Here is a 12,549-nt window from a genome sequence, read left to right as displayed (position 1 = left end):
TGACGGGGCAATCTTGATTGTTATCATGCAAATTCAAATTATTAAACTCTTTTGGTACTATATTTAGTTCTACTAGAAACTATTATAAGCTTATAAGCAGGGGTTTTTTTCTTGCGACTTGCGGCAGGGGCTCTTCGCAACCCCTCTCAAATTGCAGGAGATTCCTTTACTTGGGAGAAAACCCACAGACACATGTGGACAACATGCAAACGCCACACCGCCCACTGATATTGTAACCCCAGAACTGAGAGGGAAACGTGCTTAACCACTGGGGTCACCATGTTGTGAATAACTCTATATTTACTTGTCAATCACAAAGTTAGTACGGACCACAGTAACAACTCTACATGTTTAAACAGCACACACAGGACAATAGAAAAGAATCCCGACATCAGAATGAATGTTCATAGCATACGCTTCAATTGAGCTGCACCCCCCCGTGATAGAGGTCATTGGTAAAGATGGGACCATGCTATCTATGGCCCCTCCATCTCACTCTTGAAAACACATAATGAAGCCATTCTGCAGCGCCTGCAGCTGCGTCAGGGTAATCTGGGATTGAGCCTGATACAGAATCACAGACTGGTCTCTCTGGATGAGCAGAAAGCGTGATCAGAGTGGGATGGGAGCCTGTTGCCTTTGCTTTACCATGGGCAACATTTTGCAGCTGTGAATGCGTTCTGTTCACTGTATGTGTTTTGAGTAAAGCTGTCATGGGACAAAAAAATGACTTCACTCTTAACTCATAAAGCGCTTTGTTCATCAAAGTGTAAAACAAACCTCTTTTATCTTCATGATAAAAGTGAAAGCACAATGTTATAAGCAAGTCATTCTCGAAGTTGATGTCAGTGGAGCATACCATATCGGATACAGATTCTGTTAAATGAGCGGAATGAAACAGTTAGGTTTGTTATTTTTCTCTCTCCTCTCTCTTTTAAAGGGTTTGTTTTATTAACGGTCACAAGAATTGCGTTTGCTTGCACTTGTATTACCACACAAGTTAACCGTGAACTCTCCTGAGGACACACAAGTCTGGAAGTAGCTCGCCACTAAACCAATAAACACCGACTGGGACACACGCACTTCTCGTGCCTCAGTCTTAACACTTTTAGATTTTCACCTAGAGATGCTTAGTCACGACTTCATGCCACTACTCCTTTTGATTATGTGGCTCTTGATGGTAGCTCAGTGCTACATGTTGAGATGTAGATGAGCATACTCATCGTGTATACAAGCTTTTTTTATTTTTACATTTTATGTGGGTCTATGTGGATTTGAGTGCACAGCATGAGCGATAATAACATCCCTTGTCAGCTTGCCGGAGATTAGCCTCGAAGGAAGAAATCCTCTGTCATATCACCACACCTTATTCTGTCTATTGTTCACTGTCTCCTGTATTTGCTCATTTTACAATTTCCATTCAAAGACATGGAGGTCACACAAGATTTCCTGTGAAATGCATGAATTTAACTTATTGATGCTTACATTCTGCTTGTTGTTCTTTCCTCAGATCTGTAAAGGACTTGAAATAGACAAAGGAATTAGAGATCTAGTCCAGTGAAGAACGCCCCGTGGTTCTATAGTGATGTTTTTGGAGGCTGAAAGAACGACAGTCATCTCAGTTTCTCGCATCCCGGCTGACATGGGATGCCAGCCCTCTAACCACTTCGCCCCCATCTTGCCCTGAGCTCCATTTGGGCACCATGAACAACTACAGAGACAGAGGGGTCACCTGCACCTCCTCGGACCTCCTCGACGGTGGAGGCGAAGTCGTGCTTCCTCACCACACGCCGACTCGGCACACCCCCAATGGCCACCTGGTCCACACAGACCCGACCTTGCAACCACGGGTCTCTGTGCCCAAAATGGGAGTTCGTGCCAGGATTGCCGAATGGCCTCCTCGACGTGCACAGTCCAGAGAGTCGTTGATTGAAAACGGCCAATTTAGCAACCATCACAACGGCGACGACTGTTCGGAGTCCGTATCGTCGTCGGCGTTATCGTCGGACGTCGGCTTGGTACGAGGTGGAGTGGCCCGGTTGCCTCGGCGGTGGTCTAAAGATGTGGAATTCCGGGGGGCTGAGAGAAGTTCACCTTTTAGCCTGCGCGGCTTTCCCCCTCTAAGGCAGCGCTCTAACAGTGAAGTGACGTTGAGTGAACAGGATGAGAATGAGGTAAGGCTGCAATCTAATCCCTTAGCATTTTTATCTTAAGAGTGGACCCCTGAATTAATTCCTGGTTTCTATTGCAAGGTGGACGTACGTGGTGCAGGAGCAATGGGGACCTTGTTCAGAGAATACGGCAGCACCTCCTCCATTGACATCCAGGGGATCCCCGAGCAAAGCTTTTTCGACATGCTGTCCCAGTTCCATCAGGAAAGACCCGACCAGCGTAGTGCAGCGCCCTCGCGACTCAAAGAGCTGCTACGTACAAAGGACTCCCAACCCAGCGGCGCCCCTTCGCCCGGTTCCACGCTAAGCGGCGACGAACGGAGAAAAGACGGAAGCGAGCGCGTCAGAAAAAAAAGCGGCGGCACAGAGTCATCGATGGGGACTTCGTCGCTCTTCCGCAAACTCCGAGGGGCCGGTCGAGCGGAGCAAGACGGAGGAAAAGGGGACACGGGCGAATCGGACGTCCCGTACAAAGCATGGGTTTGCTCGAAAAGCTTTGTCCACTACGACGCGCAGAGTATTCTGTTTGATCTCCACGAGGCCGCCGCTCAACGGGTATACGTGACCCAGAGGAGGAACACTGCCACGGGGGCATCCGCCGCCTCCGTGTCCATGTCCGCGTCCAAGTCTTTGCCCCTGGGTGGGGGGAATGAACCAGTATATGCCAGCATAGAGGATTTAACTCTTGCCTCCGTTTCAAGCACAAGCGCACCCTCTATGCCCACGGTCCCTACGGATATTCCTCCAGCATCCCATAGCTCAAGCCCACTGCTGCTCACCTGCCCTCACTTTATCAACGAGACGGGGGGACACGGAGAACGTAACATCAGCTTCCTCAGCTCCTCGGCAGACCGAGGAGGAGGGGGAGACGTAGTGAGGGGTTGGTTGAGGAGAAGTAATGCCAGCGTCTCTGTTCTGGAGATGCCCATCGAACAACAGGTCACAAGATTGGAAAGACTCAAAGAGTACAGCATAGAGCACGTTGACCTGGGGGCCGGGTACTACAGAGATTACTTCCATGGGAAAGGTAGGGTGCAGAAATCCATCTCTGGGCTTACTGATGAAATTTGACTGGCTTGATAATGTTGTTAACACAGAAAAAATGGGATAAAAAATTACAATTATTGATTTAAAAGGGGGAAAATCAGGAAATGTAATATACATCTATACTCTTTATTTTAATTTGATCCTAAAACAGAAAGTCGACACTCATGATTTACTTTCCCAGGCCACACAAAATGATCTGGCGGGCCAGATTTGGCCCCCGGGCCGCCACTTTGATACATGTGATCCAGAACAATACAGCAGGTTTTTTATGATAATTAATATACTAATCTTCTTTGTTCTCCTCCAGAACACGCAAACTATTTTGGTACCGATGAAAAGCTGGGACCTGTCGCGGTCAGCATACGTAGGGAGAAACTAGACGACACCAAAGACCTGAAGGACCAGTATCTGTACCGGCTGATTGTGAGAACCAGTGAGGTATGTGTCATCCCCGCTTTCCATTTTTTCTGCTGCAGGTGGGTCTGAGTTTACCCCAAAATTGGGCCACGCCATCCAAATCACTGTCGGCGTTGGACAAACAAATAAGATGGGGGGGGGGGGGTTTGCTCACCTCATTACATATTCTGTAATCCTTGTGTTCTTTTGCGGTGTTGCTTTTCTAAACCACCTGTCGAACTGTGTCACATTCACTCCAACGAACCGTACGTTGTCGGTAGGGCTGCTGTTCTATTGTTCTTAGCTGGATTACATGGCTGCCTGCCCTCATCACCTTAGCGCCGCTACAACAATAGAGCCGCTTCGCCGTCTGAGTTCACAGAGCTGCAGTGGCCGCGAGGCCCGCTGTTCCCACACACACACACACAGACTGCTCACAAAAAAAAAGAGATAGATTGCAGACGTCATTCTCTCCGACTGGAGGCGCAGCTGCTCTCAAACATCCATCCGTTTTTAGTCCTCCATTAAATTCTCAGCACAGCAGAGCTAACACAGCAAGGTGGGCAGATTTCCTTTTATTTTTCGCCCTGGCTAACTCCCACTTTCAAACGATCATCCGTCTACAGCCTTCTAAACTAAGTACCAGATGCTAATATGAGCGAACTGGCGGTATATATTTCAAGAACATGTGTTTGAGTTTCCATGTGTCGGGGAGCAGAAACTCTGCCCTCAAACTGTAATTTATACAGGGTTTTTTAAAGCCTTAATGGGTTTAAGCAGGTCAATTTCCTTCACCGGAGAACCGCCCCGAATCTGTGTGAAGTATTAATTAAGAATACAGCTGGAGGATTTAAAAAAAAATAAAAACAATCTTCCAAAAATCCTGCTGCAAATGTGTGACCGAGAAGAAAAATGTCGCTCTCAGATTCGCAGTTGTTAGGCCATCCGTCATCTCACTTCAAACTGGCAGGCTACTTATCATATGTTCTTTTCGGGGCTCAAGCCTGGAGCTGCTGCATAACCTGTTAGGGATCGATAAGGCAATCCTAGTTATATAACATGTTAGATTTCGATTGCCTTCACACATTTCGGTTCAAGCTTGCGTGTCACTGTAATCCATCAAAATGAAAGCAAATAGTTGATTGCATCGCCAGTGAGATTTTAGTATTTCAATATTTTTTTGCTTGCCTGGAAGAAAACCAATAATGGGCAGATTGGTTTTGTATCAACTTTCTTGCATCAAAATCATGAAGATTTTTCCTCAAAACGGATCCTAGTATGCATTTTTTCACAATTTTAATCTATACGTAATAGCAAATGCATCAATTGGAAATTTAACATTTACTACCACTTAAATATATTTTTTAGTTTAATATAATAGATTTAACAGTACATTTTGTAATGCATCAAGCTCACTGTTTCCCCTTTTGATATCGATCTTTTTTAATTAAATGACAAATTCAAAATATTTTTCCCCATTTTCTCTAAAGCCCTTAATCTATTACATACATCTTTTATGATAAGGAAATGTTTTCACGGAAAAAATATTTTGATGTTATCACATCATTTGCCCTTGTCCTTACAGCTTTTCCTTCCAAGTGTGATAAGAAAAAAAATTCAAATATGCAGCGTAATTTCCTGTATGCTTCCTCCGCACACAGCTGGTGACACTACGAGGGTCCATCTTGGAGGACGCCGTTGCATCGACGGGCCGGCACGGTACGGTTCGAGGCCTGCCCCTCAAGGAGGTTCTGGAGCAGGTGGTCCCTGAACTCAGCGTGTCCTGTTTGAGGCTCGCGGTCGGTACGCCTAAGGTCACGGAGCAGCTTCTTAAACTGGATGAGCAAGGGGTTGGTAAACTGTATATTTGGAAATGCTATACTTGTCACAACTTTAACTGATCTAAAATGTATACTAAACACATTGGAAACAGTTGTTCGGTCATAAGCCTTTTTAACTCAAGTGTAAAGTATGAATTTGGGGCTGAACTGAATTCCTCAGGGTGTGGTGTGTTTATCTTAAGTATACATAATATCATAAGTATCCATAATAATACAAGCCTATCCAAATGTACGCACACAGTCGTACCTTGTGGTACACATAATCTAAATTAAGAGCTTGTCCAAAAACAAGTTTTGACGCACAACTGCTTTGACTTAACTAAAAAAAAAAAAAGTTCAGACTTTTTATTGCCACACCCAGTTGGAGTTAAGTGACTAAATAAACTAAATATCATGGGTTAAATGAGTCTGCTATATGGGGTTAATTTAAATACTATATAGAAACTATGCTGCTCTCTTATAGCAACAGATTAAATACAAATAGACATCATTGCTCACGGTAAAACATTTTTTATCCTCCTTTAAAACGGTTAATCTTATTGCCAGGCTGATAAACAAGGAGAGGAATGGCAAAGTGTCATTGAATAGGATTAATGTCATATCCAATGCTTTCCCTTAAGTGCACACGTATTAATTCTATGCTTTTAGATGCTTTGTTTTCCGCGTTAGTGCTAACTTGGTGCTTTTGTGTGGCTTCCTAGTTAAGTCAGAAGCACAAGGTGGGTGTTCTTCTGTGCCGTGCCGGCCAGAGCACCGAGGAGGAGATGTACAACAACGAGGAGGCGTCGCCCGCCTTCTCGGCTTTCCTGGAGCTGCTGGGCGAGCAGGTGCTGCTCAAAGGTTTCAGCAAATACGCCGCACAGCTTGACACAAAGAGTGAGTAGCCCCCCAAAAATAATGAAGACACTAAACCCAGTAAGGGTACACTTGATAGAATAAGGAAATGCTAAAGAATTGATTTTGTGTTTTTTTTTAGCGGACTCCACTGGCACCCACTCCTTGTACACTGTCTACCAGGGCTATGAAGTTATGTTCCATATATCCACCATGCTGCCATACATGCCAAACAATCCACAGCAGGTAAGAGTTGAGATTGTGTCAATGTATAAACAATGTGGCTTTAATCTTCTTTGCCATTGAATTATTTGAGCTATTTGACTAGGCATTTTCATGCTAAGTGTTATGAAATTGATCCACATTGGATTTGGTTCTCTGTATTTTTTTTTGGAGCTATTCCACTTGGTCTGCATGTGGTTACGCCTTCGGCTAAGAAAATATTCATCGTGTTTCGCTATTTTTATTGTATTACATAGTGTTCAATGTCAATCTCACATGGGGTGAATGTACAGAACAAAAATAGGCTTTCTCTTCAGACCATTCCTTCTGTCATCTCTGTCAAATCCCATAAATTGATGACTTCTCCTTCGTCACTTTTTGTTAATAAGTCCCAATAGGATTTGAATTTTAAAATGTATAACTAAATGAATTTTAGTGAGGTGACTATGAATTATAGATCTAATTGTATCCTTAAGTGAGTAAATAACGTTCAATGCCATCCGTTTACGCATTCAGTTTGATATATAATATCATACAAATACTTTGCTGCTTCAACATTTAATGATTGAAACTAAATTTTAATGAAACATCCCAACTTCAAATTTCAGAGGACATTTAGATTGCTTCCATTCAACTTAAACGATGTTGTCGACCCCAATAAATGGCACAATATCTCCATCCAGAGGCTTCCACAGTGCAGTAGAATACACACTTTCCTTCATCCGACCTCTAGGTGGTAGCACATAACATGTTACAATGATCATCCGTGGCTGAAGAATTGTGAAAATCAGACCAAAATGTCACAATTAACCTGAAAAAATAAATATAATCCATGAAACAGACACAAAATGCAATCATTGTCTTTGGCTTTGTAAAGGATTCCCCCTAGTGTGTATGTCTTCATACAAACTGTTATCTGCATTACATAATTCATACTTTTACACTGCCATCATGAAAAGAGACTTGCCAAAACACCACTTCCACAAACACTGAACATTGAATCGTGTCCCATAATCAAGCGACTAGAGACAAATGGCTCCCCCAGAAAGTGCCAAACAAATTACATAAAGAGCTGTTATGAGGAGATTCATCTCCTATTTCGAATTTGCTTGTGTAAATACGCTAGATTTGGTTGCATCTTTCTCATCTTTATTCTCCACTCTTCTGCCCAGCTTCTAAGGAAGAGGCACATTGGCAACGACATTGTCACCATCATCTTTCAGGAGCCCGGAGCGTTGCCATTCACCCCTCAGAGCATCCGCTCACACTTTCAACATGTTTTTGTCATTGTCCGTGTGCACAACCCCTGCTCGGAAAACACCTGCTACAGGTAAATAGTCCGATAACATAATAATGATTTCTTTTATTTGGCAAAAAAATCCAATGTTGAAACACAAGTGCTGATGATCACCATCAAAATTGATGGGATATTTATCACCTTTAATACTAGCCAATGAGTTAATTTATGAACAAACATAAAAGTTGTTAGAACAGTTTGAAGGTTGTTAATGTGCTTCTTTAGTTTGAGTGTTTTTAAGTGGTAAAATGACAATTACTGGGTGAAGAATTCTTTTTCTAGAGCAACTTTTGCATGTCTATCACCGTCAATAGTTCATGATAACTGATAAAAAACATGGAAATTTGACTAAAAGTACTATGATGATTACTCGCCCTTTTGACTTTAACCCCCAGCGTCGCCGTCACAAGAATGAAGGACGTGCCTCCTTTCGGCCCCCCCATCCCAAGCAGCGTCGCCTTCCGCGACTCGGACACTTTTCGGAATTTCCTGCTGGCCAAAATCATCAACGCGGAAAACGCGGCGCACAAATCGGAGAAATTTCACACCATGGCCACACGGACGAGACAGGAATACCTGCGCGACTTGGCGGAGAACTACATCAGCAGCACTCCCATGGACTCTGCCGGAAAACTTAACAACCTCATCTCCTTAGCGTCGAAGAAACGCGAGCGATTGAAAGCACGAGAGACGGCCGAGCTGGGGGCCGCCGGGGCCGTGGCCTGGAGGGTCCTGGCTCAGGACTTTAGCGGGGGAGGCGCCGAGCTCCCCTGCGCCTTGGGATTTTCGGCCGAATACGTCCTCCTGGTGGACTGTTCTACCAAAGAGGTGGTGTTCAATTGCTTTTGCGCCGATGTGATTGGCTGGACCGCTGAGCGATTGGCCTTGAAGATTTTCTATGGAAGGGGCGACCATATTGCAGTGCGGCTGCCCGATGGTTGTGCGCAGGACATCAGGGAAATTGTGCAGCGCTTGAAGGTGAGCGATATTCCTGTGAATGTGGGCTGGATCACAATTTGGGCTTTTTGTCTGTCAGGGAACTAAATATTGTATTATATTGTCAATCTGGTCCTCCCAATTAAAGTGAGAAAAAAGTTGTTATGGTAATAATAATATATAATTGCTATTAAGCTTAGGACTGGCGTGGACATCTAAAACAAATTAAAATTTAACTCTAATCGTTTTAATAAAAATAGTTAACTTGTGAAAATTTGAAAATTCTCACTGAAAAGTCATTAAGATTTTCATTAGAATTATAAGTAAAATCTAAATGATATTATAATAAAACAATAAAACAATTTTGGATTTAAATGCTATGGGGAATTTTAGAGGGGTTTTTTAGATATTTTTTTCCTCCTTGCAAATTGCTATTTGTCTGTCCCCGTGTTATTAATTATTTTATTTTGCATAATCGTTCATCTAAAGTAGTTAATTAACATAAATCCAACGATCATTTAAAAAAAGGAACTAATAGCCCAGGGTGTGATTATGTGAAGTTGCGCAATGGTGCAACTGGCTCTAATGAGGGGCCATTTCCATTTACTATAATCTCATGACATTTGATGAATTAAATGGTCCGAAAAGGAGATTTTATAGAGTCCTAATCCTGCAGCACCCAAAAAAAACTGCATGAAAAATAAACAGAACAAGTTAATCTTTCCACAAGTAGCAAATACATGGCGATCCAGTGACTGATTATGAAAAGCCGCTAAGCATAGAGCGAAAGTGTAAAATATCTCAAATCAACTGTAATTCAAATGTCCAGTATTATCATTTTCTCATTGGAATGATGTGTGTCCTCTTGCACTTTTCAGTCGCTGACGGTCGGATGCGAGACGGTGGATATGACGCTGAGGAGAAATGGCTTGGGACAACTTGGCTTCCACGTGCGCCTGGACGGCACCGTGGCCGAGGTACATTTTAGCCTACGCCAAGGTGAATTTGCATTTTCCATTGGGCTGACCCCAAATGGCGTTGCCCTGTAGGTGGAGGAATATGGCTTTGCCTGGCAGGCGGGCCTAAGGCAAGGCAGTCGCCTCGTGGAGATCTGCAAGGTCGCCGCCGTGACTCTGACTCACGAGCAGATGATCGACCTGCTCAGGACGTCGGTCACGGTCAAAGTGGTCATCATCCCACCGTACGAAGAAGGCGGGCCGCGGAGGTGAGTAAAGTGCACATTTGCCATTTTTTCTTACATTGCTGATTGGCTAATATTGGGGGCGTTGCCGGCAATGATATTTCACTATCATGCGTTTCACTATACTCTTTGTTTACCTTTTTTGGTTAGCCACAGATTTGAAATTGGTTGCTCTTAATCAGGTGACTGCGACTTGATGTTTTTTGTTAATTTTTTAGCAGACTGATTTCAGAGATTTAAATGGAAAAACAGCCTTTTAGTCAAACTGGCATGTCTAAAATTGGACGATGTCGAGGGATATATTGCATTTTGAGGGATTTCGATTTTGCTTAAACTAATGGTTTCAATTCGATGCATCGTCACACTCCTTACCATTTTTTTCCATTTCCTTCTGGGAAAACGACAAAAAGGATTTTTCGCAACAATTTTCAATGCCATTCAGCCCAATTCCTTTCCTCTAGTCACAAATGCACAAAAGCACGGCTGAGATGGTGGGCAGCATTTTTGTGTGGGAGGGTGCGAAAAGAGGAAGCCAACAAACAGGCACAAACTAGAAAAGCAGGAAAACAAAAGATAGCATTTGGAATCAATTTTAACTATTGTTTTTCTTCTTTATTCTTTCACCTAATTCTATTTGTCCTACCAACGAGCATGCTATTTCCTTCAAATCCTTGCTTCCACCACCTTTCCTTCTTATACTCCGCATTTAGTACGGCCTTGGCGGTAATGAAAAATGTCACTTGATGTTGTTAAGTGGTTGCAGGTTGAAGTAACGGCTTGCATGAGCATGCCCGCGTGTTTGAAGGAGAAGCTTGAATACGTCTATTGTGGTCACATGGCTTGGATGTTAAAGACTGCTAAATTATACTGCATTTTCAACCTTTAGCCCTCACGCACGCACTTTGTGGCATTGGTACAGCTAGTAATTAAGGCTTGTGTTTCACTCTTCCTCTCGCTCTTCTCCCGCTCGTTTGGCTTTATGTGGCGGGCAAGCCGATTGCATGAGATTAAAGCCCGCCAGCCGCAGGATGGAGGGACGGGGAGGGGGGGGGAAATTTCCCAAAGGCAACTAAAAATAAAGAATACCGACCGGCGAGTGGATGCGATGAATTAAAAATGCTTTGTGGGAAAAGAGGGAGGGATGGAGCAAGAGGAAGGCGGGGCCGGAGACAGAAAGACAACGTGTCTCAACAGTACCGAGCGAGCGAAGGGTGAAAGGGAGTGGGCGGAATGGAGATAGAGAAGAGAGCGGGAGACGTTCTGAGACTAACGGAAACGGCGGAAGAGAAGGTGGGATAGATAAATGGCCGCGCTGCTTTTGAGCTTACGCACAACACGTTGGGGGAGCGCCAGCCGTGTGGGAAGGAGAGACCCACGGTGGTGCGTGCGGGTGTAGGCGCTTTGGTTGGGTATGTACCGACTGACTACTTTTGACAAAGGGAAATGCTACAAGTCATTGGGTTTCCATGTAGAACCATGCATGTGTCATTTTTCTTTTTATTTGCATGATGCATGTCAAAAGTCTAAATAGTTATTTGTTTAAATACAGATGTTGTGAATGAAGAAGGGATTTTTTCTAATTGTATGATTATCTGTAATAGAGAGAGAGAGCATGTCAACATGTTGGGAAAATATCCAAACAAAAATGACATTTCCATTAAGTCTTGGTTAACAGTCAATTGGTGGCATATATTTTTCTTTTATTAACCTTTTGTTCTGCCATATATGACTAGCTGTTACTTGATTTTAGAAACTGTTTATTTTTTTTTGGTGTATGAGTGTATTCCATCCTAAAAATGAACTACGCCTGTTAAAACACAATGGAAAAAAATTCAGTGTGATGACCAAAATATCAATCTTTAGCCTAACAAAATGTACACCAATATCTTGGCTCAATACATTTGAAAATAATGTAATTCCCTCTTTAATGTTTATGCTTCTAAATATCATTTGTCGGCCGTGACCACGTGAGGGCAGTGTAAAACCGACAGATTACGGATGTAACATATTTATTCATTTTCCGTAATGCTCATCTCCACCCTTAATTGAATGCCGGCCAATTGCAGGGCACAAAGAGGGCAACCACTCATGTGAACACTCATATCTAGGCACAATTCTGCAGTTGACTATAAAATGATATAACAGATATTATTGTGCTATTTTGCAACCCCCACACCCCCCAAAACATGTCTAAACAGAAAAACTACAATCAAATTTGGATTAGTCTATGCAGAATTATGTAAGAAGAGGCATTTTCATTACTGCAAAAAATGTTTTTATCTCATTGTTAGCCTCCTATGTGTTCCAATATACACATAAAAATAACATTACTAATTTGCTATTTTTTGGCCCATGCGTTAATAAAGTTACACATTTTTATTGTGTATTCACAGATGAAGCATATCTACTTTTAAAATATTTTTTAAAGATGAAACACACAAGGACTTGGTATTTTTTAAACACTAGAATTAAATGAAGATCTGTCAATGAGTTTCCAATTACTGACGAGAACACGCACTACTTTCCATTTGAAGTCTTAATCAAATGTTTGATAAATACTGCACTAATCTCACTGTGACCGTGTACAAATCAAGTAGAAATCTG

At 42.9% G+C, this 12,549-nt stretch overlaps 1 protein-coding gene across 3 annotated transcripts in view; it reads left to right on the top strand.

Moving 5' to 3' along the window:
- sipa1l3 (signal-induced proliferation-associated 1 like 3) overlaps window positions 1–12,549 on the top strand; it is a 39,641-nt gene that overhangs the window by 21,178 nt on the left and 5,914 nt on the right. For 2 of the 3 annotated variants that reach the window (XM_077723298.1, XM_077723299.1), the window contains 10 exons: window positions 1,511–2,174; window positions 2,253–3,198; window positions 3,526–3,656; window positions 5,276–5,464; window positions 6,157–6,331; window positions 6,432–6,535; window positions 7,684–7,841; window positions 8,204–8,786; window positions 9,623–9,721; window positions 9,794–9,969. In XM_077723298.1, the coding sequence (XP_077579424.1) occupies window positions 1,704–2,174; window positions 2,253–3,198; window positions 3,526–3,656; window positions 5,276–5,464; window positions 6,157–6,331; window positions 6,432–6,535; window positions 7,684–7,841; window positions 8,204–8,786; window positions 9,623–9,721; window positions 9,794–9,969 (3,032 nt within the window). In that variant the 5' untranslated portion in view covers window positions 1,511–1,703. Of the gene's footprint in view, window positions 1–837; window positions 906–1,510; window positions 2,175–2,252; window positions 3,199–3,525; window positions 3,657–5,275; window positions 5,465–6,156; window positions 6,332–6,431; window positions 6,536–7,683; window positions 7,842–8,203; window positions 8,787–9,622; window positions 9,722–9,793; window positions 9,970–12,549 lie in introns of those variants that run through there. The other variant, XM_077723300.1, reaches the window with a different exon arrangement.

This window comes from Stigmatopora nigra, chromosome 8 (assembly GCF_051989575.1).
Source record: "Stigmatopora nigra isolate UIUO_SnigA chromosome 8, RoL_Snig_1.1, whole genome shotgun sequence".
Classification (NCBI taxonomy): domain Eukaryota; kingdom Metazoa; phylum Chordata; class Actinopteri; order Syngnathiformes; family Syngnathidae; genus Stigmatopora; species Stigmatopora nigra.
This window is presented reverse-complemented; position numbering and strand designations above follow the sequence as displayed.